Below are 26402 nucleotides of genomic sequence, written 5' to 3' on the forward strand. Positions count from 1 at the left end.
AGAGAGGGAGAGGGAGAGGGAGAGGGAGAGGGAGAGGGAGAGGGAGTAGTGTCAGCTAGAGATAGCCTTACTGTGATAGTGTAGCTTTGCTGCTCTTCACGGTCCACGGGCTTCAGCAGTGTCAGGTAGCGAGTAATCCTGAAGGTGTCACTGTGAAGATTGTGTTGTAGTTGTCCAAGGATATCTGCAGCATGGGATCTTTCGTCTTCAAGGGAAGGAAAAGAAATGACTGGCACAACAAGTCCACAACCAACTGACTGACTGGATTTTGATTGATGAAAGCAAGGTGATGAAACCTCATCAGTCAGTTTCAAATAAAAGTTTCAGAGAAGAAGGAAACACAAGCAATGACAAACACTCACAACAGTTGGAAATATCTATCAAATAAGAAATATGAATAAACTGTTTGTCCAGGGTGATGTTGAATGACAATGTAAATCGACAACGATTATGCAGCACAGTGTTACCATGGCACTGATGTTGACATCTTTTATGTTATTTGCTGAATGCATTACAAAGTATACTAAGAATTCTTTGTCACCAATGTGCCATCTGTCCACAGTATCTGTATTGGCTGTGTCGCGGGGTCTGTTGTGCTAATCTAAACGTGTTTTCAGAATGTTAAACCCCATATCTCTACCTAATCCATTTGAAGTTCTGCAGGGCTTTGTAGTGCTTGTGTCACGGTTGTGTTCTGCACACAAAGAGCAACACTTGGAAAGGTACAGTACATGTATGAATACAGACTAGTAATGAAGAGTCCAGCCTAATCCTCCACCCACACCTGCAATAACACAATGTATGTGTCCGAAATAGCACTATATACAGTGCACTACTTTTGACCAGAGCCCTATGGGAATCCCTATGGTCCCTGGTCAAAAGTAGTGCACTATATGGTGAATAGGGTGCCATTTTAGAAGCAGACAGTCCTTTTAATACAGGCCCATTCCATACTGGTGACAGCCTTCATCACTAATATGCACTCCTCAGCACTGTGGATATTGTTGACGCTGCTTCAGTGGATATTGAAGTTAAGCCGCTGCGAGACATAAATAAATTCAACCGCCGCAAATACAAGCGATTAGAATAACAATCACCCCAGACACTTAACGTGGTCCTCTGTAGCTCAGCTGGTAGAGCACGGCGCTTGTAACGCCAAGGTAGTGGGTTCGATCCCCGGGACCACCCATACACAAAAAAAAAAATGTATGCACGCATGACTGTAAGTCAATTTGGATTAAAGCGTCTGCTAAATGGCATATTATATTATATTATTAACAAACGGCTCTGTGTTAGTACAGATCGCCCCCGCTCAGTGAGAAATGACATAGCTTCCATCAGCATGGGGTTTCCCCAAAATAATTCCAAGTCACATGGGCCTGCTCCAGATGGGCATGTGAGAAACAACTCCACTGGTTGTAGGGACCGCTGAAGCCAGAATGGTCACAACGAGAGCCATATATCTGGAGTAGATTTGTACATAGAGTATTTACTATAACATCTATACAACAGAGCGACCCTCAATTCTCTGCGTTGTCAATGTACTAGAGCTGGGACGATAAACCCAACATTATCGACACCGACCATACCGATCCCTTATCGCAGGCATTCTGCTGATATCGTTCATTATGATAAGTAGCCTATACTAGAGAAATGTGAAGTTTGAAATGAAATAAGTTTGCTAATATGGGTGATTGTTAATGGAACAATTGATGGCTACAACCATTAAACTAGTACTAGTAGTTTAAAGAATCATAAAATAAAAATTGGTGCACATTAATGTTATAAACTTATCGTTCTATTTATCGTTATAGCATCAATTCAGGCTATTTATCGCAATATGGATTTTTGTCCATATCGGCCAGGTCTACGATATAATAAAGCCATCCATGTACTGTGGGAAACCTTTTCCTACATTACTACAAGCTTCTCGGGTTAGAGAAAAATAGATCACTTCAAAAGACTAACCAAGCCGGCTAAAAATAGAAACAACAATCAATAAAAAAAATGTGAAGCAGAAATCATGCAAATATGACAATTGGATCATTTAAAAAGAGGCGGATTAGTAGAAAAACAGAGAAAGAGAACTTCACACTAGTAATCACGCAGCATTCATGCATTAGCTAATACAGTGGGGGAAAAAAGTATTTAGTCAGCCACCAATTGTGCAAGTTCTCCCACTTAAAAAGATGAGAGAGGCCTGTAATTTTCATCATATGTACACGTCAACTATGACAGACAAATTGAGAAAAAAAAATCCAGAAAATCACATTGTAGGATTTTTTATGAATTTATTTGCAAATTATGGTGGAAAATAACTATTTGGTCACCTACAAACAAGCAAGATTTCTGGCTCTCACAGACCTGTAACTTCTTCTTTAAGAGGCTCCTCTGTCCTCCACTCGTTACCTGTATTAATGGCACCTGTTTGAACTTGTTATCAGTATAAAAGACACCTGTCCACAACCTCAAACAGTCACACTCCAAACTCCACTATGGCCAAGACCAAAGAGCTGTCAAAGGACACCAGAAACAAAATTGTAGACCTGCACCAGGCTGGGAAGACTGAATCTGCAATAGGTAAGCAGCTTGGTTTGAAGAAATCAACTGTGGGAGCAATTATTAGGAAATGGAAGACAAACAAGACCACTGATAATCTCCCTCGATCTGGGCCTCCACACAAGATCAAACCCTGTGGGGTCAAAATGATCACAAGAACGGTGAGCAAAAATCCCAGAACCACACAGGGGGACCTAGTGAATGACCTGCAGAGAGCTGGGACCAAAGTAACAAAGCCTACCATCAGTAACACACTACGCCGCCATGGACTCAAATCCTGCAGTGCCAGACGTGTCCCCCTGCTTAAGCCAGTACATGTCCAGGCCCGTCTGAAGTTTGCTAGAGTGCATTTGGATGATCCAGAAGAGGATTGGGAGAATGTCATATGGTCAGATGAAACCAAAATATAACTTTTTGGTAAAAACTCAACTCGTCGTGTTTGGAGGACAAAGAATGCTGAGTTGCATCCAAAGAACACCATACCTACTGTGAAGCATGGGGGTGGAAACATCATGCTTTGGGGCTGTTTTTCAGCAAAGGGACCAGGACAACTGATCCGTGTAAAGGAAAGAATGAATGGGGCCATGTATCATGAGATTTTGAGTGAAAACCTCCTTCCATCAGCAAGGGCATTGAAGATGAAACGTGGCTGGGTCTTTCAGCATGACAATGATCCCAAACACACCGCCCGGGCAACGAAGGAGTGGCTTCGTAAGAAGCATTTCAAGGTCCTAGAGTGGCCTAGCCAGTCTCCAGATCTCAACCCCATAGAAAATCTTTGGAGGGAGTTGAAAGTCTGTGTTGCCCAGCGACAGCCCCAAAACATCACTGCTCTAGAGGAGATATGCATGGAGGAATGGGCCAAAATACCAGCAACAGTGTGTGAAAACCTTGTGAAGACTTACAGAAAACGTTTGACCTGTGTCATTGCCAACAAAGGGTATATAACAAAGTATTGAGAAACTTTTGTTATTGACCAAATACTTATTTTCCACCATAATTTGCAAATAAATTCATTAAAAATCCTACAATGTGATTTTCTGGATTTTTTTCCCTCATTTTGTCTGTCATAGTTGACGTGTACCTATGATGAAAATTACAGGACTCTCTCATCTTTTTAAGTGGGAGAACTTGCACAATTGGTGGCTGACTAAATACTTTTTTTCCCCACTGTACCTACAGGTTGATCACCTGGGAGGAGCTAAAAAAAATAGGAAAAAACTAAAGATGTGATTGGACAACCTTCTCAACCAATGAGAACTGAGAGATGGTGATAAAATGGCTTCAAAACTAAAAAGTAAGGTATGTTTTTTGCTGATTCATTCCTATAGTATCATCTTGAAAGAGCAAACACCTTATTTGCAGCTGACACACTGTATCTAGACTAGATAAACACTTGAATCTACAGTATGTACTGTAACAAGATCAGTTCTCAACCTCTCTGCTGTCAACCTCTGCTCTCAACCTCTCTGCTGTCAATCTCTCTGCTGTCAACCTCTGCTCTCAACCTCTCTGCTGTCAACCTCTGCTCTCAACCTCTCTGCTGTCAACCTCTGCTCTCAACCTCTCTGCTCTTGACCTCAACATGATCGCAAACTCTCTCATCAAGATCTACGGCAGTCTTCCGTAGAAAGATTGTGTATGAATGAACAAATTAATAAATGAACGAATGAATGAACAAAGGAATGAACGAATGAATGAATAAACAAATGAACAAATTATTTAATTAATGAAGAGACTGGTCAGCTATGAGTTCTTACCTCCTCAACGTCGTTGTCCAGAACGTTGATCCCCAGAGGGGTGGTGAGGCTGGCGTCGGTGAACACTGTCGTACCCACTGGTGCTGACTCGATGATGAAGCCCTGGTATGTGGTCTCCAGGAAGAATGGTGACTGGTTGTTCTCATCCAGAACCTCGATGTGGAGGTTAGCAAATACAGGCAGGGGGTGGCCGTTGTCCTGCTCTGCCTGGAAAAGATAGAACAGGGTGGCGTTCATTAAGGCACAGTGTAGACTTTTTTTGTAACAGAAAAATCGGTGTTCTTTATTGGACACATTCAGGTAGTATGTCCCAGATTCACTTTTTTGAAAAAACATTTTCTCCCTAATTAACATGACCGAGAACTACTCATAAAGTGCATGTAAGCAGCACTGAGGTTTTGCACAAGTAATGCTTGGTTCATGGACTAAACTTTCCAAAGATAGCTGATAAAAACGTGGTTGAATCCAAGGATACAGAAAATAACCAATTGGAATGTCATTCGAGAATACCAAAGGGTGATGCTTATTGCTTAGAAATTCTATTCCTTTCTAACAAACACATACGTAGACTGGAGACTTATTCATTGTAGAGGCCCGTTAGTTTAATTATCTCCATCAGTTATTTTGATCCAATCTATGGTCAGTCAGTACAGGTGTGTCAATACAGAGTAATGAAACCGCCTTACAATTATTGATCATGACAACAAAGAGAGAGAGGGGTGACTTCTGCACCCCTCGTATAAAAACCACTGACTGGTGACCAAAGGAATGTCTTCATTTCCAACATCAACTAGCTGAATTGGTGACCAAAGGAATGTCTTCATTTCCAACATCAACTAGCTGAATGTTCCAGAAAAGGCCCAGCCTTCAAAGGTGCTGTCAATATCCCTCCTCCTCCATAATTGCCTGTATTCAAAGGCTCCACCAAATCCACTGTCTTCAGTTCCATTCACTGACTGGGCTACTAAACAAAAATACACAACATAAAGAAATGCTAATTTTCCCATGCATCAAAGTGTCTGGCACTACCCTGGGGCCTTGTCACTCACAATTATATAATAATATTATATCATTTCAATGAGCGAACAATATGCCATCTAATTGCACTTTGATATGTATATGCAGGGTAACGACAATCTGACATTAGTAGATCTGACAATAGTAACTTTGTGGATATGTTATAGACTGAAATAAAAGTGATTATATATGGGGGCGGCAGGTAGCCTCAAGGTTAGGTTTGAAGGTTGCTGGTTCGAATACCGGAGCCGACAAGGTGAAAAATCTGTTGCTGTGCCCTTGAGCAAGGCACTTAACCCTAATTGCTCCAGGGGCGCTGTACAATTGTGACCTCCATTCCCTGCGTGTGTCTCCGGGGGAGTTGGGATAGGCAAGAAACACATTTACATTACACACTTGTGTAACAGGACAAATATAAGCCCCCCCTCCCCCCCAAAAATTATATATATATATATATATATATATATATTAATTGTCCTTTGACGGTACGGTATGGTTGTTAAAATAGCCCCTTGTTTACAGTGCCTTCAGAAAGTATTCACACCCCTTCACTTTTTCCACATTTAGTTGTGTTACAGCCTGAATTTTAAATAGATTAAATAGAGATTTCTGTCACTGGCCTACCCCATAATGTCAAAAGTGGAAATTTTTGCAAATTAATAGAAAATGAAAAGCTGAAATGTCTTGATAATAAGTATTCAACCCCTTTGTTATGGCAAGCCTAAATAAGTTCAGGAGTAAAAATGTGCTTAACAAGTCACATAATAAGTTGCATGGACTCAATGTGTGTGCAATAATAGTGTTTAACATTATTTTTGAATGACTACCTCATCTCTGTACCCCAATTATCTGTAAGGTCCCTCAGTCAACGACAAAGACCAGGGAGGTTTTCAAATGCCTCGCGAAGAAGGGCACCAATTGGTAGATTGGTAAAAATTTTAAAAAGCAGACATTACATATCCTTTTGAGCATGGTGAAATTATTAATTACACTTTGGATGGTGTATCAATACACCCATTCACTACGAAGATACAGGCGTCCTTCAGGGATTTCACCATGAGGCCAATAATAACTTTAAAACAGATAGAGTTTAATGGCTGTGATAGGAGAAAACTGAGGACATATGAACAACATTGTTGTTACTCCACAATACTAACCTCCACAATGTGGTCCTCTGTAGCTCAATTGTTAGAGCATGGCGCTTGTAACGCCAGGGTAGTGGGTTCAATCCCCGGGACCACCCATACGTAAAAAAAATGTATGCACGCATGACTGTAACTCTCTTTGGATAAAAGTGTCTGCTAAATGGCATATTATTATTATTATAGCCTAATTGACAGAGTGAAAAGAAGGAAGCCTGTATATTCCAAAACATGCATCCTGTTTCCAACAAGGCACTAAAGTAATACTGCAAAAAATGTGAATACAGTGTTATGTTTGGGGCAAATCCAATTCAACACATTACTGAGTACCACTCTCCATATTCTGAAGCATAGTGGTGACTGCATCATGTTATGAGTATGCTTGTAAATATTAAGAACTGGGGAGTTTTTCAGGATAAAAAAAAGAAAGGAATGGAGCGAAGCACAGGCAAAATCCTAGAGGAAAACCTGGTTCAGTCTGCTTTCCACCAGACACTGGGAGATTAATTCACCTTTCAGCAGGCCAATAACCTTAAACACAAGGCCCAATATACACTGGAGTTGCTTACAAAGAAGACAGTGCATGTTCCTGAGTGGCTGAGTTACAGTTTTCAATTAAATCTGCTTAAAAATCAATGTCAAGACCTGAAAATGGTTGTCTAGCAAAGATCAACAACCAATTTGAAGGATTTTTTAAAAGAATAATGGGCAAATGTTGCACAATCCAGGCTTCGAAAGCTCTTAGAGACATACTCAGAAAGACTCACAGCTGTAATCACTGCCAAAGGTGATTCTCACATGTATTGACTCAGGGGGTTGAATACTTATCTGAGCAAGATATATTAGTGTTTTTTTTTCATTACTTTTTTACAAATGTTAGAATGTTTCTTCTACTTTGACATTACAGGGTATTTTATTTAGATCGTTGACAAAATATGACAATTAAATCAATTTTAATCCCACTTTGTAACACAACATAATGTGGAAAAAGTCAAGGGTTGTGAATACTTTATGAAGGCACTGTAACTGTATAATTTTGCTGTCAGTTTTGAATAATATGCCGCACGCCCAATCAACCTAAACACTTGTGTTTCTGTGGAATACTAAATATTATTTTCAGTTATATTTTCAATAAAATCTCCAGGTTACTGCATCAAACACCCTCCTCGGCTCTGTGGCCATGTCTTGTGAAAGCTCAACATGGAAGCCAAAGTGTTAAGTGAGTGACAGCATGGTCTCCAATTACTGGCTAGACGAGTTTGTAACTGTGTATATATGAATAGCAACGTCTTGTGTCAAAAGCACTTCACACCTCCCTGGTGGGGGAATATCAAGTCGACTGCCCCCCCTACGATCTGAGTCTATGACTGACACCCACGAGCAGCGATCATATCAAACGGAATGAGAACCAATTTTAAACAAACAAAATAGGCAATTATTGAAACTATTTAATCTTAGAAGTGGTCCAGAACCAAATGCATACTCTGCAGCTTAATTCAATTACAGCAGTGGGAGAAAGCGTTGGATGACCGACTCCATATACTCAATTAAGGGTGATTAACATGTATGTCATCATGTCTCAAACCACTCCAATAGTCAATCACATACATGTATCAGTCAAATCCAGTTAAAATATGATAGTCATCATAAAAGTATACGTTTCTGTCCACCAGACAACCAGCTGCTCCCTCCCCTCGATTCTCTGAGACTATTCCTCTCACATGCATCTGTGTCATACTGTATGTCTATATTTAACGTAGCCGCAGGGCAGTATCTGCTTTATTCGCAGCCTGGCAAGATCCAACTCAATGAAGCCTAGAAGAAACTTTCCAACACCAACAGATGCTTATGGAAAGATAATCGGTTTGTTTTCTATGCCTTAAAAAAAAAAAAAGAGGGAATGAGCTTTCTCCCCGAGAAGGATTAGCACTCTATAACTGTCAGTGGACAGGGCAGACTGGTAAATGGGTTTACTGCTGAGCTGATCTCTCCCCCTCTCAGACTAGAGGGATGGAGGGAGAGGGAAGGGATGGAGAGACGGAGAGGGGAGGGATGGAGAGAGGGAGAGGGGAGGGATGGAGAGAGGGAGGAGGGATGGAGAGAGGGAGGAGGGATGGAGAGAGAGAGGAGGGAGGAGGAGGAGAGAGAGAGGAGGGATGGAGAGAGAGAGGGAGGGAGGAGGAGAGAGAGAGGAGGGATGGAGAGAGGGAGGGAGGGAGGAGGAGAGAGAGAGGAGGGATGGAGAGAGGGAGGGAGGAGGAGGAGGGTACTGAATCCTGAAGGAGAACATCACTCAAGCACGTTGCTGGTCTTCGATAAAAAGGTGCTATCTAGAACCTAAAATAATTATTTGGCTGTCCCCATAGGAGAACCCTTTGAAGAACCCTGTTTTGGTTCCAGGTAGAACCCTTTTGGTTCCAAGTAGAACCCTTTTGGGTTCCATCTAGAACCCTTTCCACAGATGGTTGTACCTGAAATCAAAAAGGTTCTATCTGGAACCAAACAAGGTTCTTATGGGGACAGCTGGAGAACCCTTTTTGTGTACTGGTTGTTAGCGCACAGCAGTGTGAGCATGACACTACACAAACACACACACACACACACACACACACACACACACACACACACACACACACACACACACACACACACACACACACACACACACACACACACACACACACACACACACACACACACACAGCATGACACTACACACACACACACACACACACACACAGCATGCCACTACACACACACACACACACACACACACAACATGGCACTACACTATACACACACACACACACACACACAAACACACACACACACAGCATGACACTACACACACACACACACACACACACACACACACACAGCATAACACTACACACACACACACACACACACACACACACACACACACACACACACAGCATGACACTACCCCCACACACACACATACACACAGCATGACACTACACACACACACTGCATTAATATCTACGTCACACACTAAACACACAGCATTCTAGGTTGAACTGAAGCCCTCTACATACGAACACACAGAGTCATATAATATAACCCACAGCTTGCACTGGGCTCTTTCCTCTCTGATCCTGAGTTTGAGACACCTGTAGTACAGAAGTTTCCCCCTGGCCTGATAAAGGACTTTTATCTACATAAGCTCATGTTCATATTCCCCTTTGAGTGTGAGGATCTTTGTAGCATGCAGAAACTTAACGGATCATCGCCCTCTGGAGTTTAAAGCAACAAGCCTCCTGGGCGGTAGTATGTGTGATACCTGACTCATCCTGATGGGGTTTTAGCACCTCTCCCTGCCTGCTAACGCACGCACACACACACACACGCACACACACACACACAAATACATGCACACAGACACACACACACAGACACACACACACACACACACATACAGATACACAGACACAGACACACACACACACACAGACACAGACACACACACACACACACACACACAGACAGACAGACAGACAGACAGACACACAGACACACACCCACACACAGACACAGACACAGACACAGACACACCTACAACCGGTGCATCGCCAGCCTCTGCCTCTCTCTAGCTGTGATTTATCGGATCATTCCCCCTCTTAATCAGAAGAAAAGACCATGATCCTGTCATGAAGAGATCCAGTCTATCCACCGCCGGGCTACAGACCTTTATTCTTATTACCTTGATCACCAAGTCAAATCTATTGTCCAGGTCCCTGATGAGCGGTTTCAGGAGCTGCAGCTCGGCGGTGGTTCGGTTCAGAGAGAAGAAGTCGACGTACGTCTCAGGCTTGCCTAAATCGGGGGACAGGGAAATAAGCAACTGTCACTCTGAAAGTCAGGGGAGAAGATGGAGTCTTTAGGAAAATACTTCTATATACCATTACTTTTAATACATTTTACTGCGCCTGTCATTGCACGTATACATGACTGTAATTATAATGAAAAGTATTAAAAGCTTATTGTCAGTGTATGTCAGAGAATACCATATTGCTTTCAAATGATCAGGGTAAACAAGGCAGAGGGATTGAAGTGTTTGAACTGCTTCCAGAAAGATGAATCCATCGCTGTCTCTGCCGACAGGTCTCTCTCTCGCTCACCCAGACATCTCTTTATTGGCCTCCCAGAGAGCCGGGGAGCGAGGAGGGGAGCATTCCACATCAGCATGATTCCCTGCAGGGGCTACGGCTGTGCTGCTTCCTGCTCCAGCCCTGCTATAGCCCTGCGTTGCTCATCTCAGCTCACAACAGGTGGCCCTCCACTCCCCTTCGCCACCGCCAGCATAAACGCATCCCATCCTCCCCCACCTCCCACTCATCTCTCCATCGCATACTCCCTCCCTCCCCACCACCACCAGCCTTTTGGCTACTGCTGCTGTGCTGAATCCCCACAACCACCACCCCTCTGCATGGCCAGGCCTGGGAGCTAGCTAACCCCTCTGCAAGCCTGGGAGCTACACTACATGACCAAAAGTATGTGGACACCTGCTCGTCGAACATCTCATTCCAAAATCATGGGCATTAATTATGGAGTTGGTCACCCCTTTGCTGCTGTAACAGCCTCCACTCTTCTGGGAAGGCTTTCCACTAGATGTTAGAACATTGCTGCGGGGACTTGCTTCCATTCAGCCACAAGAGTATTAGTGAGGTCGGGCACTGATGTTGTCGATTAGGCCTGGCTCACAGTCGGCGTTTCAATTCATCCCAAAGGTGTTCGATGGGGTTGAGGTCAAGCCTCTGTGCAGGCCAGTCAAGTTCTTCCACCCCGATCTCGACAAACCATTTCTGTATGGACCTCACTTTGTGAACGAGGGCATTGTCATGCTGAAACAGGAAAGGGCCTTCCCCAAACTGCTGCCACAAAGTTGGAAGCACAGAATAATCTAGAATGTCATTGTATGCTGTAGCGTTAAGATTTCCCTTCACTGGAACTAAGGGGCCTAGCCCGAAACATGAAAAACAGCCCCAGACCATTATTCCTCCTCCACCAAACTTTACAGTTGGCACTATGCATTGGGGCAGGTAGCGTTCTCCTGGCATCCGCCAAACCCAGATGCGTCCGTCGGACTGCCAGATGGTGAAGCGTGATTCATCACTCCAGAGAACATGTTTTCACTGCTCCAGTGTCCAATGGCGGCGAGCTTTACACCACTCCAGCCGACGCTTAGCATTGCGCATGGTGATCTTAGGCTTGTGTGTGGCTGCTCGGCCATGGAAACCCATTTCATGAAGCTTCCGACGAACAGCTCTTGTGCTGACATTGCTTCCAGAGGCAGTTTGGAACTTGGTAGTGAGTGTTTCAACCGAGGACAGACGATTTTTATGTGCTACACATTTCAGCACTCGGCGGCCCCATTCTATGAGCTTGTGTGGTCTACTACTTTGTGGCTGAGCCGTTGTTGCTCCTAGACCTTTCCACTTTCTCCTACAGGTTTCCACTTCACAATAACAGCACTTACAGTTGACCAGAGTAGCTCTAGCAGGGCAGAAATTTGACGAACTGATGGTGCCACGTTGAAAGTCACTGAGCTCTTCAGTAAGGCCATTCTACTGCCAGTGGAGATTGCATGGCTGTGTGCTCGATTTTATACACCTGTCAGCAATGGGTATGGCTGAAATAGCCGAATCCACTAATTTGAAGGGGTGTCCACATACTTTTGTATGTACTGTATAGTGTAACTATCCCCTCTGCATAGCCAGGCCTGGGAGCTAGCTTTCCCCTCTGGTTGGCAAGGCCTGGGAGCTAACTATCCCCTCTGCATGGCCAGGGAGCTAGATATCCCCTCTGCAGGCCAGGGAGCTAGATATCCCCTCTGCATGGCCAGGCCAGGTAGCTAGATATCCCCTCTGCAGGCCTGGGAGCTAGCTATCGCTTCTGCAGGCCAGGTAGCTAGATATCCCCTCTGCAGGCCAGGGAGCTAGCTATCCCCTCTGCATGGCCAGGGAGCTAGATATCCCCTCTGCAGGCCAGGGAGCTAGATATCCCCTCTGCATGGCCAGGCCAGGGAGCTAGATATCCCCTCTGCAGGCCTGGGAGCTAGCTATCCCTTCTGCAGGCCTGGGAGCTAGCTATCCCCACTGCATTTGTGCGGGACAGTGGTGACCGTATATATAGTGCATTCGGAAAGTATTCAGAACCCTTGACTTGTTCCACATTTTGTTACGTTACAGCCTTATTCTAAAATGGATTACATCGTTTTTTTCCCCCTCATCAATCTACACACAATACCCCATAATGACAAAGCAAAAACAGGTTTTTAGAAATGTTAGCAAAAAAAAAAACATTTAAAAAAAATATTATTTACATAAGTATTCAGACCCTTTACTCAGTACTTTGTTGAAGCACCTTTGGCAGCGATTACAGCCTCGAGTCTTCTTGGGTATGACGCTACAAGCTTGGCACACCTGTATTTGGGGAGTTTATCCCATTCTTCTCTGCAGATCCTCTCAAGCTCTGTCAGGTTGGATGGGGAGCGTCGCTGCAAAGCTATTTTCAGGTCTCTCCAGAGAAGTCTGGGCTCTGGCTGGGCCACTCAAGGACATTCAGAGACTCCTGCGTTGTCTTGGCTGTGTGCTTAGGGTCGTTGTCCTGTTGGAAGGTGAACCTTCGCCCCAGTCTGAGGTCCTGAGCGCTCTGGAGCAGGTTTCATCAAGGATGTCTCTGTATTTTTCTCTGTTCATCTTTCCCTCTATCCTGACTAGTCTCCCAGTCCCTGCCGCTGAAAAACATCCCTACAGCATGATGCTGCCACCATCATGCTTCACTGTAGGGATGGTGCCAGGTTTCCTCCAGATGTGACGCTTGACATTCAGGCCAAAGAGTTCAATCTTGGTTTCATCAGACCAGAGAATCTTGTTTCTCATGGTCTGAGAGTCCTTGATGTGCCTTTTGGCAAACTCCAAGGGGGCTGTCATGTACCTTTTACTGAGGAGTGGCTTCCTTCTGGCCACTGTACCATAAAGGCCTGATTGGTGGAGTGCTGCAGAGATGGTTGTCCTTCTGGAAGGTTCTCCCATCTCCACAGAGGACCTCTGGAGCTCTGTCAGAGTGACCTTCGGGTTCTTGGTCACCTCCCTGACCAAGGCCCTTCTCCCCCGATTGCTCAGTTTGGACGGGTGGCCAGCTCTAGGAAGTCTTGGTGGTTCCAAACTTCTTCCATTTAAGAATGATGGAGGCCACTGTGTTCTTCGGGACCTCCAATGCTGCAGACATGTTTTGGTACCCTTCCCCAGATCTGTGACTCGACACAATCCTGTCTCGGAGCTCTACGGACAATTCCTTCGACCTCATGGCTTGGTTTTTGCTCTGACATGCACGGTCTACTGTGGGACCTAATATAGACAGGTGTGTGCCTTTCCAGATCATGTCCAATCAATTGAATTTACCACAGTTGGACTCCAATCAAGTTGTAGAAACATCTCAAGGATGATCAATGGAAACAGGATGCACCTGAGCTCAATTTCGAAACCTCATAGCAAAGGGTCTGAATACTTATGTAAATAAGGTATTTCTGTTTAGTTTTTTTATACATTTGCAAACATTTCTAAAAACCTGTTTTCGCTTTGTCATTACGGGGTATTGTGTGTAGATTGATGAAGAAAATTGTTTATTTAATCAATTTTAGAATAATGCTGTAACGTAAAAAAAAAAGTAGAAAAAGGGAAGGGGTCTGAATACTTTCCGAATACTGTAGATGACAGCCGAGTTGACAGGGACCTACCAACGAGGATGGAATAGAGGATTCCTGGCCTCTCAGACGGAGGCTGGATGTTCCTGTCCTGGTCCACGGCCTGAATGATGGGCGTCACGTTGACAGGGTTCACTTTGCTCTGAAATGAAAGTCATGTTTCGTTTTATCTGGCTGTCGATACTAAGAAATGAGCCATTTACACAGTGTGGGATGCGGGAGCTTCCATTCTTGCTGTGCTTAAAGGATGGAGAATATAAAGGATGGAGAATGAATGTATGGCGTTGGACACAATCTTCATCAATTAGTTATCTTGGCATTTCACAGCAGCAACAGCAAAATAATTGCAGTGTTTCAGTTGTACCTTTAAACATTATGGGCAAAGCACAAATCATGTAGATTCTGCTGACTTGTTTTGCAGTAAAAGGTTTATTAATTAAACAGTGAATAATCATAAACTGTATGACCTCTTTGTGGGCCTCTTTATCACAGTACCTGTCACAAAAACCAATGACATTTGTTTCCTCCCGGAACAACACTTCTTTATGTAATTTAAGAGGTTGAAACCCCAAGAGAGAGAGAGAGGGAGGAAGGGAGAGAGAGAGCGAAAGAGAGAGAGAGAGAGAGAGGAAAAGAGGGAGAGACTGAAAAAGAAAGTTTGCAAGAGAGACAGAGAGTTTGTGAAAGAGAGAGACTCCAGAGAGAGAGAACAGGAAGAGAGAAATAACGATAAAATGAGTAACGGGTCCTCTATTCCAAGTTTCCCCAGCCTAGGAAAGGAGTAAAGATGTGCAGAATTACAAACAACAGGCGGGCCCAGTCTCAGTCCCAGTAAATAAAAGCAGCTCATTTAGAACCCAACTCTACTCAGAGAAACCAGGTGAGCTACAACCAGTGTTAGCTGCCTGGATGCCTCTAAAATAAGGCTCTGGGAAGCTTATCTTTCTGTCTATGTGTGTTTGTGTGTTTGTGTGTTTGTGTGTGTGTGTGTGTGTGGGGGGGGGGGTTCATGACCCCTACAGGGACTCCACTGCATAATTGTGATCCCTGTGTGCCAAGAAGAAGTCTCGAGCAGCTGCTGTAAACACAACACAACACAAACACACACATACACACACACACAGGTAGGACCATATGCTCCGGGGGCTGGTTGGCATGAAATGGCAATTTGTGACAGACATTGATGACAAATATGTGACACGCTAGAGGAGCTGAGGTGTTGCAAAGACAGACGCTGTTTGTGTGGAATAAATTACAGACATCTCGGTTTGTTTACCTTGTAGAGTACAGAGACTAAAAGGAGGTCAGACATTAGTCAGAACAGTAATAAAGCCAACTGGAATCAAGCTCTGAATGAAACTACAGCCTTTTCCTCCCCATGTTTCTTGGTCATCATACTTCACACAGCCCTATGAGTAGTTGTTAAGTGGAGGCAAAAATGGTCACCTACATTTTAGCAGACACTGTTATCCAGCAAGTGCCATGCTCAAGGGAGCATCGACAGATATTTCACCTAGTCGGCTGGGGGATTCGAACCAGCAACCTTTCGGTTACTAGCCCAAAGCACTTAACCGCTAGGCTACCTGCCACCTATCTGCTCCTCGCTGCTCTGTACATCTCCCTCCCTCATCATGGATCATGAGCACCTTTGGCAATGATTTATCTCCGTGGGGCCCATTGTAATCCTCAGCCCCTGCAACTACAATGGCCCCAGTATGACTGCAGTAAATCAAATGACTCTGCGTGGCCCTGTCCTCGGTGGACAGATGAGCTATGATAATACTCCTTCAGTCAGCCCTCATCTCCTGAGGAACTACAGCAGACAAGACCGGTGTCCAGATTACATGTAAATGCATTTATATGAAATAGCGTGAAGGTGATGATGATGATGATGATGATGTGTCCGTGTTTAGTTGAATTGCAGAATGAATCAGCATCATTCAAGGCAAGGGAATATCGATTTTGTGATACATTCAATTATTTAGCCTGTATTTAAAAAGTCTACCATCTTCTCTAGATTGATTTACAAATAATACTACTCAGACTGACTGATACAGATGAATATTTCATGTGACTGAAATACACGACTAGGCATGATGCCAAATGAATGTGTTTCCTTTGATCTGGTTGAAACCATAACTACTCCTTCTCGGCAGACCAGCCAGGGTCCTCCGCTCCGTTCCACATCCGTGGTCCATAATCAATGGTTGACTGAGCGTCAGCTGGGCGTTTTAACGGCTGAACTGGAGGAAGATCGTCTCTTGAGGGACCGGTTGAAGCACGAGAGGATTTTATTACTGTAATTAACGAGGATGGATTCTCTGGAGGAGTGTGATCTGTGATGGTGTAACGTGCGAACGGCATCCCTTTGGTCCTTCATCTATTCCCACTAACCCACAGTAAGACACACCAATAGACTGCTTTACTCTACACTACTCTACTCAGATGAACCCAACCTTCCATTTTAATGCTGAGCATCTTCCAGATTCCTCTATGATATATGGTGAACACTGACAAGGAACATAAATTAAAAGAATCTGCATCGAGTATAATTGGACAGATTTGCATATCATATCAGCACCTGTGTTCAAAACTGCCAATTACTCGTCTTAGATTTGGAATAATTTGTCTGTTCACATTTTCATTAATAGCTACGTCTCATTCCAACTTTAAATTTCAGCCAGCAAACAAATTATCCAGTGAATTAATTGATTACACTCTCCATTTCATTTCATACACACCAGTCACCAACAAAACAATTATGCTCCACTCAACACCGGGGTACAAGACTTTCAAAGCCTCCTGTGTTGATTGTCAACAGTCACTAGCAGTTGCCTACCCACTGTTCCCGCAGTGCTGAATTTTCAATCTGATATCTCAGCTCTGATGGTATGTTAGATTCTATTAACACTAGCCACAGAGGATGTCCAGAGTGCTGCTGCGTATGGGAGGGGGGTGTAGAATTTACAGACGAAACAGCATTTGAGCCCCACTTCAGCCTTGCTTGGAATGACCTTTTCTGTTATCACTGCAGTGGAGAGGCTCTCTAGCTCTCTGCTATGAAAGAATATAAAGAGGCTGTCAGGAGGGATCCGTTTGTCTTGGGGAAAGCACCTCCACTCTCCTCATGAACATTCTCCCTGCTCCTGGCTCCTGTTCCCTAGAATGTCTCACTATTTCCTGGATCCTCGGCTGAGATATCGTCTTTCAAACTAAGTGTACCGTGAAAGGAGACACAGCAGAGTAACATTTTTTTTGACAAACAGCTAAAGGAGTTTTTAGGATCTGACCTATGACCTGCTCCGCTGTATCCCTCTCCTCCTCCCCTCTAATCACAAGCTTCGTTTCACAGGTGGCACTGTTTTTATCTGCTGCCAGGTACCTGAGCGGTACTGAGCCTCAATAAATAAGTTGAAGCATTATTTAAATGTTTTGTCGAGCACCGGCGGAGGAGAAATGAGAGGCGTATCAAAGAGATAACGGGGGAGCTGCCTGACAGGAAGGATTTCTGAGAGACACAAGGACTATAACAGTACATCATTACACATGTGAAACTGAACTAGCCCCCTGAGTGATGGGATTGATGGGGAAGGCATTTTCGTCATGAAGACCTGATAAGAGGTGTCTTCGCCACGGCATACATAATCAGAAATCACCTAATGTCGCCCGTCACAGCACTCGTAAAATGTGTCCTTGACTTTAGGGTCCTGTTACCTTGTTCTGTCACTTGGCTGCAGAGTGTGGAGGGATCTCAATGTAAGCAAATGTAGTTTTAGTACACTGTGTTTGGTGTGGCTCTAGAACACCACCTCCTTCTGATGGACACAGTTTGACCTTCTGTAACCCTTTCTTAGGACATAGTGTAATGTTAGCAAAAAAATGCTATTTATTACTTTTCAGCAAAAACGCTGCTTGATAGTGTCAATGGAATAGACCTACAATAGAGTTGGCCAATAGCAGTACTACTCAAGGTCTTTGTTTTTGTGGAATCTGGGATTCAATCGTCGGGTGCATTCAAGTCACAGGAGTGATAATAATTATATTTTTCTAGATTTCTAGAACTTAAGCGCCAAGACAATGTAATGTTGTCGCCTGGAAAAAAATTTTTTCCTAGTGTCTGCCGGGTTCTGTGAGTATCCATTTTACATTTGGATTAGTAACAATTTAAATAAATCGGTGCTTCCACTCAAGGTACGAGAGTTCAAAGTGTAAAACTAATTACCTGTGAATAATCTGTCTTGTAATTCTAGCATTTCCATGCTTCCCTGACTCTGCCTTTTACTTCTGCTAGACTCTGATCAAGAGAGATTGCCTACAGGGCCCTGCCTAGATCAGTGAACAAAAATCAATGGAGCTGACAAGGAGATCATGCTGATAGTCATTCTACATGAAAACACACGTGTCACACTGTTGGGAGTCTAAATCTAATCTCGCCTAAATTACTTCCACACGCGCCAGAGGAGGCTGGTGGGAGGAACTATAAGAGGACGGGCTCATTGGAATGGCTGGAATGGAATTAATGGAACATTCCAACCATTACAATGAGCCTGTCCTCCTATAGCTCCTCCCACCAGCCTCCTCTGATACACATCCTTTCATACTTTCAACAGTTCAACATGCTTCCTCCAATCATAAGAAGTGTCTGGAATCTGTATAGAACACTACAATGTGTTCACAACAACAAACCACCACTGCTAGTGAACACAAATCTAACTCTGGGTTGGGAAGCCCTGTGGGTGGTGGGGTCGGAGGGGACATTTTTGTCTTATTCGGTCTTGTCGCTTGTTTTTTTGTCACAAAAAAAAAAAAGAATAGCACATCATTCTCATCAGATGAATTTTCATCTTCATCCTAGTTATGCATGACCAATAAATGTAATATATCACTACCCATAAATAGCATAAATCTAATCTATCACTATCATAAATCTAATAGCACTCTGTATTTAAAGCCATAATCTTTGAAATGATCTTAAAAACACAGAAATCACACTGAACCAGTCTTGTGTTTAATACTAATGTGAATGCAGCCATGCTGTTGACGTAGACTACTCCTGAGGCTACTATGCAAAACAGAGGCCAGAGAAGCCAAGCTGTGTCTCAGCTAGCAGCAACCTCTCTCCCTAGCACTGTGAGGAGTGTGCTGCTTCTCAAGCAGCCCTGTTTGAATGGAGCGACATGTAAAAGGCTTCTTCTCAGCAGGGGGTCTGAAGCTCAGGATTCTGGAGCCGGGGCTGGTGTGCGGTAACACTTACTGGGTCAGTGAGCTCCAGGATGTGGGCCCGGTAGGTGAGGGGGCTGCAGTCACGTGTGTTGTCGACCAGAGAGCAGGGTAGGAACATAGGACCCAGGTCATCCCCGTCCATCACGTCTACGGTCAGGGTGGTGGTGGCGGTGCGTCGTTCGTTGGGGTACGGGGCGCGGTCCTACAGGGGGAGACGACAGGGGTGGATGTGGTAAACTGAGGATTTAAATAATATTTTTGTATGTTCTTCCACAGCTATTCTATCTTAAGTGCAACTTCCTTTCTGTCTTTTCAATAACATTCACGTTTTCTAAAACATTCTGTACTGTATTCATTTGAGGCTGGAAAGCTTGTATTGAAAATAGTAAAACAAAATGTATCTGTTTATTCAAGTGTTCCAGTATCAAAATACATTGTAAAACATTTTGCTAAAATTCTGGTAATATGAATGACATATTTGGTGAACGTTCCATTCCAGATGAAGACCTTGACGTCATTTAATGCATTATTCCTATATGTACTTCCTCTTACCATTCTTGCCTTGGAAATGTAGTACTTGTATTTTATTTTAAAAAATAACAGATTTTCTTTTCTTATTATTTTTCAAAAGGACATGCAACAATAATTTTACACAACAAAAAGGTATTTTTTCATTTACAAAGTGTTACAAAGTTTTCCTTCAAGGTTTTCTTAGTGCTACAGCCTACCCTATTTAAAAACCACATTGTACAGTCCTGTACTCATGTAAGTGCCCCAATGTTAGGTTTGTCCATCGGTTTCCCCAGACAGACTCATTTCTTTACAGTAATGTAATGTTAAACCAAAGTTTCTTTGGAATTTACGGTAACATAATGTACTTTTTTTTGACTGTAACTTACTGGCAAGTAACGTTTCTATACGTTTTTTACAGTATAGAATAAGCTGCCTCAGTATTTGCAGCAATAGGTATTCATCCCCCTTGGCGTTTTTCCTACTTTGTTGCATTACAACCTGTAATTTAAATTGATTTTTATTTGGATTTCATGTAATGGACATACACAAAATAGTCCAAATTAGTGAAGTGAAATAGGACCATACTGAGTGTGAAGGGAAGCTTCTGAGTCCAGCGGGTCTGACAATTTCTGGATTTTTATTTGGATTTCATGTAATGGACATACACAAAAGAGTCCAAATAAGTGAAGTGAAATTAAAAAAATTACTTGTTTCAAACAATTCTAAAAAATAAATAACAGAAAAGTGGTGTGAGCATATGTATTCACCCCCTTTGCTATGAGGCCCCTAAATAAGATCTGGTGCAACCAATTACCTTCAGAAGTCACATAATTAGTTAAATAAAGTCCACCTGTTTGCAATCTACAGTGGGGGAAAAAAGTATTTAGTCAGCCACCAATTGTGCAAGTTCTCCCACTTAAAAAGATGAGAGAGGCCTGTAATTTTTTTTTTTTATCCAGAAAATCACATTGTAGGATTTTTTATGAATTTATTTGCAAATTATGGTGGAAAATAAGTATTTGGTCAATAACAAAAGTTTCTCAATACTTTGTTATATACTCTTTGTTGGCAATGACACAGGTCAAACGTTTTCTGTAAGTCTTCACAAGGTTTTCACACACTGTTGCTGGTATTTTGGCCCATTCCTCCATGCAGATCTCCTCTAGAGCAGTGATGTTTTGGGGCTGTCGCTGGGCAACACGGACTTTCAACTCCCTCCAAAGATTTTCTATGGGGTTGAGATCTGGAGACTGGCTAGGCCACTCCAGGACCTTGAAATGCTTCTTACGAAGCCACTCCTTCGTTGCCCGGGCGGTGTGTTTGGGATCATTGTCATGCTGAAAGACCCAGCCACGTTTCATCTTCAATGCCCTTGCTGATGGAAGGAGGTTTTCACTCAAAATCTTACGATACATGGCCCCATTCATTCTTTCCTTTACACGGATCAGTCGTCCTGGTCCTTTTTTAGAAAAACAGCCCAAAAGCATGATGTTTCCACCCCCATGCTTCACAGTAGGTATGGTGTTCTTTGGATGCAACTCAGCATTCTTTGTCCTCCAAACACGACGAGTTGTGTTTTTACCAAAAAGTTCTATTTTGGTTTCATCTGATCATATGACATTCTCCCAATCCTCTTCTGGATCATCCAAATGCACTCTAGCAAACTTCAGACGGGCCTGGACATGTACTGGCTTAAGCAGGGGGACACGTCTGGCACTGCAGGATTTGAGTCCCTGGCGGCGTAGTGTGTTACTGATGGTAGGCTTTGTTACTTTGGTCCCAGCTCTCTGCAGGTCATTCACTAGGTCCCCCCATGTGGTTCTGGGATTTTTGCTCACCGTTCTTGTGATCATTTTGACCCCACGGGGTGAGATCTTGCGTGGAGCCCCAGATCGAGGGAGATTATCAGTGGTCTTGTATGTCTTCCATTTCCTAATAATTGCTCCCACAGTTGATTTCTTCAAACCAAGCTGCTTACCTATTGCAGATTCAGTCTTCCCAGCCTGGTGCAGGTCTACAATTTTGTTTCTGGTGTCATTGAGAATTTCTTTTTTCGCAATGTGTCTGTCATAGTTGACGTGTACCTATGATGAAAATTACAGGCCTCTCTCATCTTTTTAAGTAGGAGAACTTGCACAATTGGTGGCTGACTAAATAAAAATTTTCCCCACTGTAAGTGTCACACCATGAAGACCAAGGAGCTCTCCAAACAGGTCAGGGACCAAGTTGTGGAGAAGTACAGATCAGGGTTGGGTTATAAAAAAATATCTGAAACTTTGGACATCCCACGGAGCACCATTAAATCCATTATTAAAAAATGGAAAGAATATGGCACTACAACAAACCTGCCAAGAGAGGGCCGCCCACCAAAACTCACGGACCAGGCAAGGAGGGCATTAATCAGAGAGGCAACAAAGACACCAAAGATAACCCTGAAGGAGCTGCAAAGCTGCAAATTCTTGAGGGAAACCTGTTTCAGTCTTCCAGAGATGTGAGACTGGGACGGAGGTTCACCTTCCAGCAGGAAAATGACCATAAGCATATTGCTAAAGCAACACTTGAGTGATTTAAGGGTAAACATTTAAATGTATTGGAATGGCCTAGTCAAAGCCCAGACCTCAAACCAATTGAGAATCTGTGATATGACTTAAAGATTGCTGTACACCAGCGGAACCATCCAACTTGAAGGAGCTGGAGCAGTTTTGCCTTGAAGAATGGGCAGGAATCTCTGTGGCTAGATGTGCCAATATTATAGAGACATACCCCAAGAGACTTGCAGCTGTAATTGCTGCAAAAGGTGGCTCTACAAAGTATTGACTTTGTGTGGGGTGAATAGTTATGCACGCTCAAGTTTTCTGTTTTTCGTCTTATTTTTTGTTTGTTTCACACACACACAAAAAAAAAATGCATCTTCAAAGTGGTAAGCATGTTGTGCAAATCAAATGATACGAACCCCCCAAAAAATCAATTTTAATTCCAGGTTGTAAGGCAACAAAATAGGAAAAATGCCAAGGGGGGTGAATACTTTCGCAAGCCACTGTACATGACCAAAAGTATGTGAACACCTGTTCGTCAAACATCTAATTCCAAAATCATGGGCATTAATATGGAGTTGGTCCCCCATTTGCTGCTATAACAGCCTCCACTCTTCTGGGAAGGCTTTCCACTAGATGTTGGAACATTGCTGCGGGGACTTGCTTCCATTCAGCCACAAGAGCATTAGTGGGGCACTGATGTTGGGCAATTAGGCCTGGCTCGCAATTGGTGTTCCAATTCATCCCAAAGGTGTTCGATGGGGTTGAGGTCAGGGCTCTGTGTAGACCAGTCAAGTTCTTCCACACCGATCTCGACAAACCATTTCTGTATGGACCTCGCTTTGCGCACGGAGGCATTGTCATGCTGAAACAGGAAAGGGCCTTCCCCAATGTTGCCACAAAGTTGGAAGCACAGAATCGTCTAGAATGTCATTGTATGCTGTAGCGTTAAGATTTCCCTTCACTGGAACTAAGGGGCCTAGCCCAAACCATGACAGCCCCAGACCATTATTCCTCCTCCACCAAAATGTACAGTTAGTATTATACATTGGGGCAGGTAGCGTTCCCCTGGGATTCACCAAACCCAGAATTGTCCGTCGGACTGCCAGATGGTGAAGCGTGATTCATCACTCCAGAGAACGCGTTTCCATGCTCCAGAGTCCAATCGTGGCAAGTTTTACACCACTCCAGCCGACGTTTGGCATTGCACATGGTAATCTTAGGCTTGTGTGCGGCTGCTCGGCCATGGAAACCCATTTCATGAAGCTCCCGACTAACAGTTATTGTGCTGACGTTGCTTCCAGAGGCAGTTTGGACCCAGTAGTGAGTGTTGCAACCAAGGACAGACTATTTTTATCCGCTATGCGCTTTAGCACTCAGCGATCCCGTTCTGTGAGCTTGTGTGACCTAACATTTCGCGGCTGAGACGTTTTTGCTCCTAGACTTTTCCACTTCACAATAACAGCACTTCCAGTTGACCGGGGCAGTTCTAGCAGGGCAGAAATTTGACAAACTGATTTGTTGGGAAGGTGGCATCCTATGACGGTGCCACGTTGAAAGTCATTGAACTCTTCAGTAAGGCCATTCTACTGCCAATGTTTGTCTATGGAGATTGCATGGCGGTGTGATCAATTTTATACACCTGTCAGCAACGGCTGTGGCTGAAATAGCCAGATCCAGTAATTTGAAGGGGTGTCCACTTACTTTTGTATGTATAGTGTATCTTTAGGAGCTGATCCATTGTGAGTATTGTGAAATAATTATTATGTTAAGGTAAGATTTGAAAATAGAAAGCTGATCTGCGAGCAGCGTGCCTTACTTTTGACCCTTTCAGTACCGTCCCATGCTCCAATGACACACTCCAATGAACGTTCTCTCTGTGTGGTGTTTTGGGAAACGCATGTTACCTCTTCGGCCGTTGTTGTAACGATGCGTCATTAAAACCCTCTTAAGCCCAAGTTCCATCTCTATCGGGAAACCATACATACCAAAAGACCGACAGACAGACTTACATTGGCCTGGATGAGGACCAGGTAGCGGGTGATTTCCTCATAGTTGAGCCTCTCCCTCAGGACCACCGAGCCAGAGAGGGTGAGAGGGATGTCAAACGTCCTGTTGGCTGTCTGTGACACAAAGAGATACAGTACACTGGGTTAAGAGTGCACTCTACTTAGGAAAGCTCTCCCCATGAGAAATTAATTGTCTGCCAGAGCGGGTGCAGAGATCTCAGGTGTAGAAATTGCCTCAACAGGACGTGTGTGGCCTTGTGACTCCTACTTAGTGACATGAGTAAAAACATAATTCTCTCATATCTCTATCAATCTTTTTGGGCTGTGAAGTGTGATTGCCATCAGTCATGGCTTTAAAGAGAATCAGATTGGATGTGTCAGTAAGTGTTGAGATGTGACGTACCGGGTCAGTTGGGTTGTATTGGATGATGTATTCAATCTGTCCGTTAGGGCCGTCATCAATGTCCCTGGCTCCATTATTCCCAGTGAAGCCGGAGAAGATGGTGGTGCCAACTGGGGTCAACTGTAAGACAACATTATTACGATGTAATAACAGTGCTAACGATTCAAACTATGAAAATAATTCGCCACACACTTGAATCATATGCAAGTGTCTGTTTTTCATGTGCTAAGCCTTCGGTCAACAACAACCTTCATCAGAACACTAATGATCCAACACTAATGATCCAACACCAATGATTCTGAATGTGACATACAGTCACGGCTAAACCAACATGCTGCAGGGCTCCAGATTGCGACCATTTAGTCGCATTTTGTGACCCTTTGACTTGGCAGTGCTAATTGGATATTTAATTGGTCGCATCCTTGCAATTTGCAAAACTCAAAACTTCTTATTTTTGGGGCGGCTAAAACCATGATCCAGTCAAACAATACACCTTAAGTAAAGTGCTTTGATTTCTGCCATGAAAGTGCCTTCCCCTCACAGTGTCTTTGAGATGCGGAGCGAGGCGCACGATGGCCATTTGCGGTGAGTGCTAGTAGCCTACCAATGGGACGTTTTTAGGACATTCCTGTTAGATTCATCAATTACAGGGCTACCTATCAGCAATATATACAGTTAGCGATCTAGCTAGTGTGTTTTGAGTTCCTCAGGTGGTGAATTAGCACCAAATTAATATGTAGGCAAAGGGTTCTGTCACGGTTTCGGCCGAGGCTGCTCCTCCTCCTGGTTCGGGCAGGCTTCGGCGTTCGTCGTCCCCGGAATACTAGCTGCCACCGTTGTATGTTTCGTGTATTGATTGCTTTAGTCTGTCTGGTACACCTGTGTCTGTTTGTGTCCTAATTACGTGTCCTATAAGTTCCCTGTTTTGTGTTAGTTAGATTGTGTGTTGTTGTTCGCCTGCCGTTGTGCTGCGTGTTTTGTTTCTTGTTTGCTGTTTTAGTGTTTTACGCATTGTGCGTAAATGCTCGCCTCTGATTGTTTCGAGGTAGTTTGTTTACCGTTTCCTTGTTGGATTTTTGAGTAAACTCTGTTGGACTGAGCCTCGGTGTCCTGCGCCTGACTTCCACACCACATACACCTCACCGCATGACAGAACAACACACCATAAAATGGAGTCAGCAGGAACAGCGGCGGCACCCGATTCCCTGGAATACCGGATTAATTCCCAGGACGCCATGATCCGGCAACTCGGGGCCGCTATGGACGAGGTGTCCAACAGACTGCGCCGTTTGATGAATCGGGAGGTGCCCACGCCTTCTCACACCATCCCAGCACCAACGGCCAGTCCTCCTCTCTCAGCACCGGAACCCAGTGGCATTCGGCTCTTGCTCCCGAGGGCATATGACGGTTCTGCAGCCGGGTGTCAGGGCTTCCTCCTACAGGTAGAACTTTACCTTGCTACTATACACCCGGCGCCCTCGGGATACGAGAGCGTCTCCGCCCTCATCTCCTG

General features: G+C 43.9%; 1 protein-coding gene across 1 annotated transcript in view; it reads right to left on the reverse strand.

Annotated features, from left to right (window-relative positions):
* Positions 1-26402, reverse strand: part of LOC311136550 (protocadherin-15-like) — a gene marked incomplete at both ends in the record, with an annotated part of 186647 nt that overhangs the window by 111888 nt on the left and 48357 nt on the right. Inside the window, 8 exon segments of the mRNA XM_084170724.1 lie at positions 72-133; positions 136-205; positions 4320-4526; positions 10203-10315; positions 14241-14349; positions 19462-19632; positions 24490-24600; positions 24890-25009. Coding sequence (XP_084026850.1) covers positions 72-133; positions 136-205; positions 4320-4526; positions 10203-10315; positions 14241-14349; positions 19462-19632; positions 24490-24600; positions 24890-25009 — 963 coding nt within the window.

Source organism: Coregonus lavaretus (assembly GCF_964263955.1).
Source record: "Coregonus lavaretus genome assembly, chromosome: 1".
NCBI lineage: Eukaryota > Metazoa > Chordata > Actinopteri > Salmoniformes > Salmonidae > Coregonus > Coregonus lavaretus.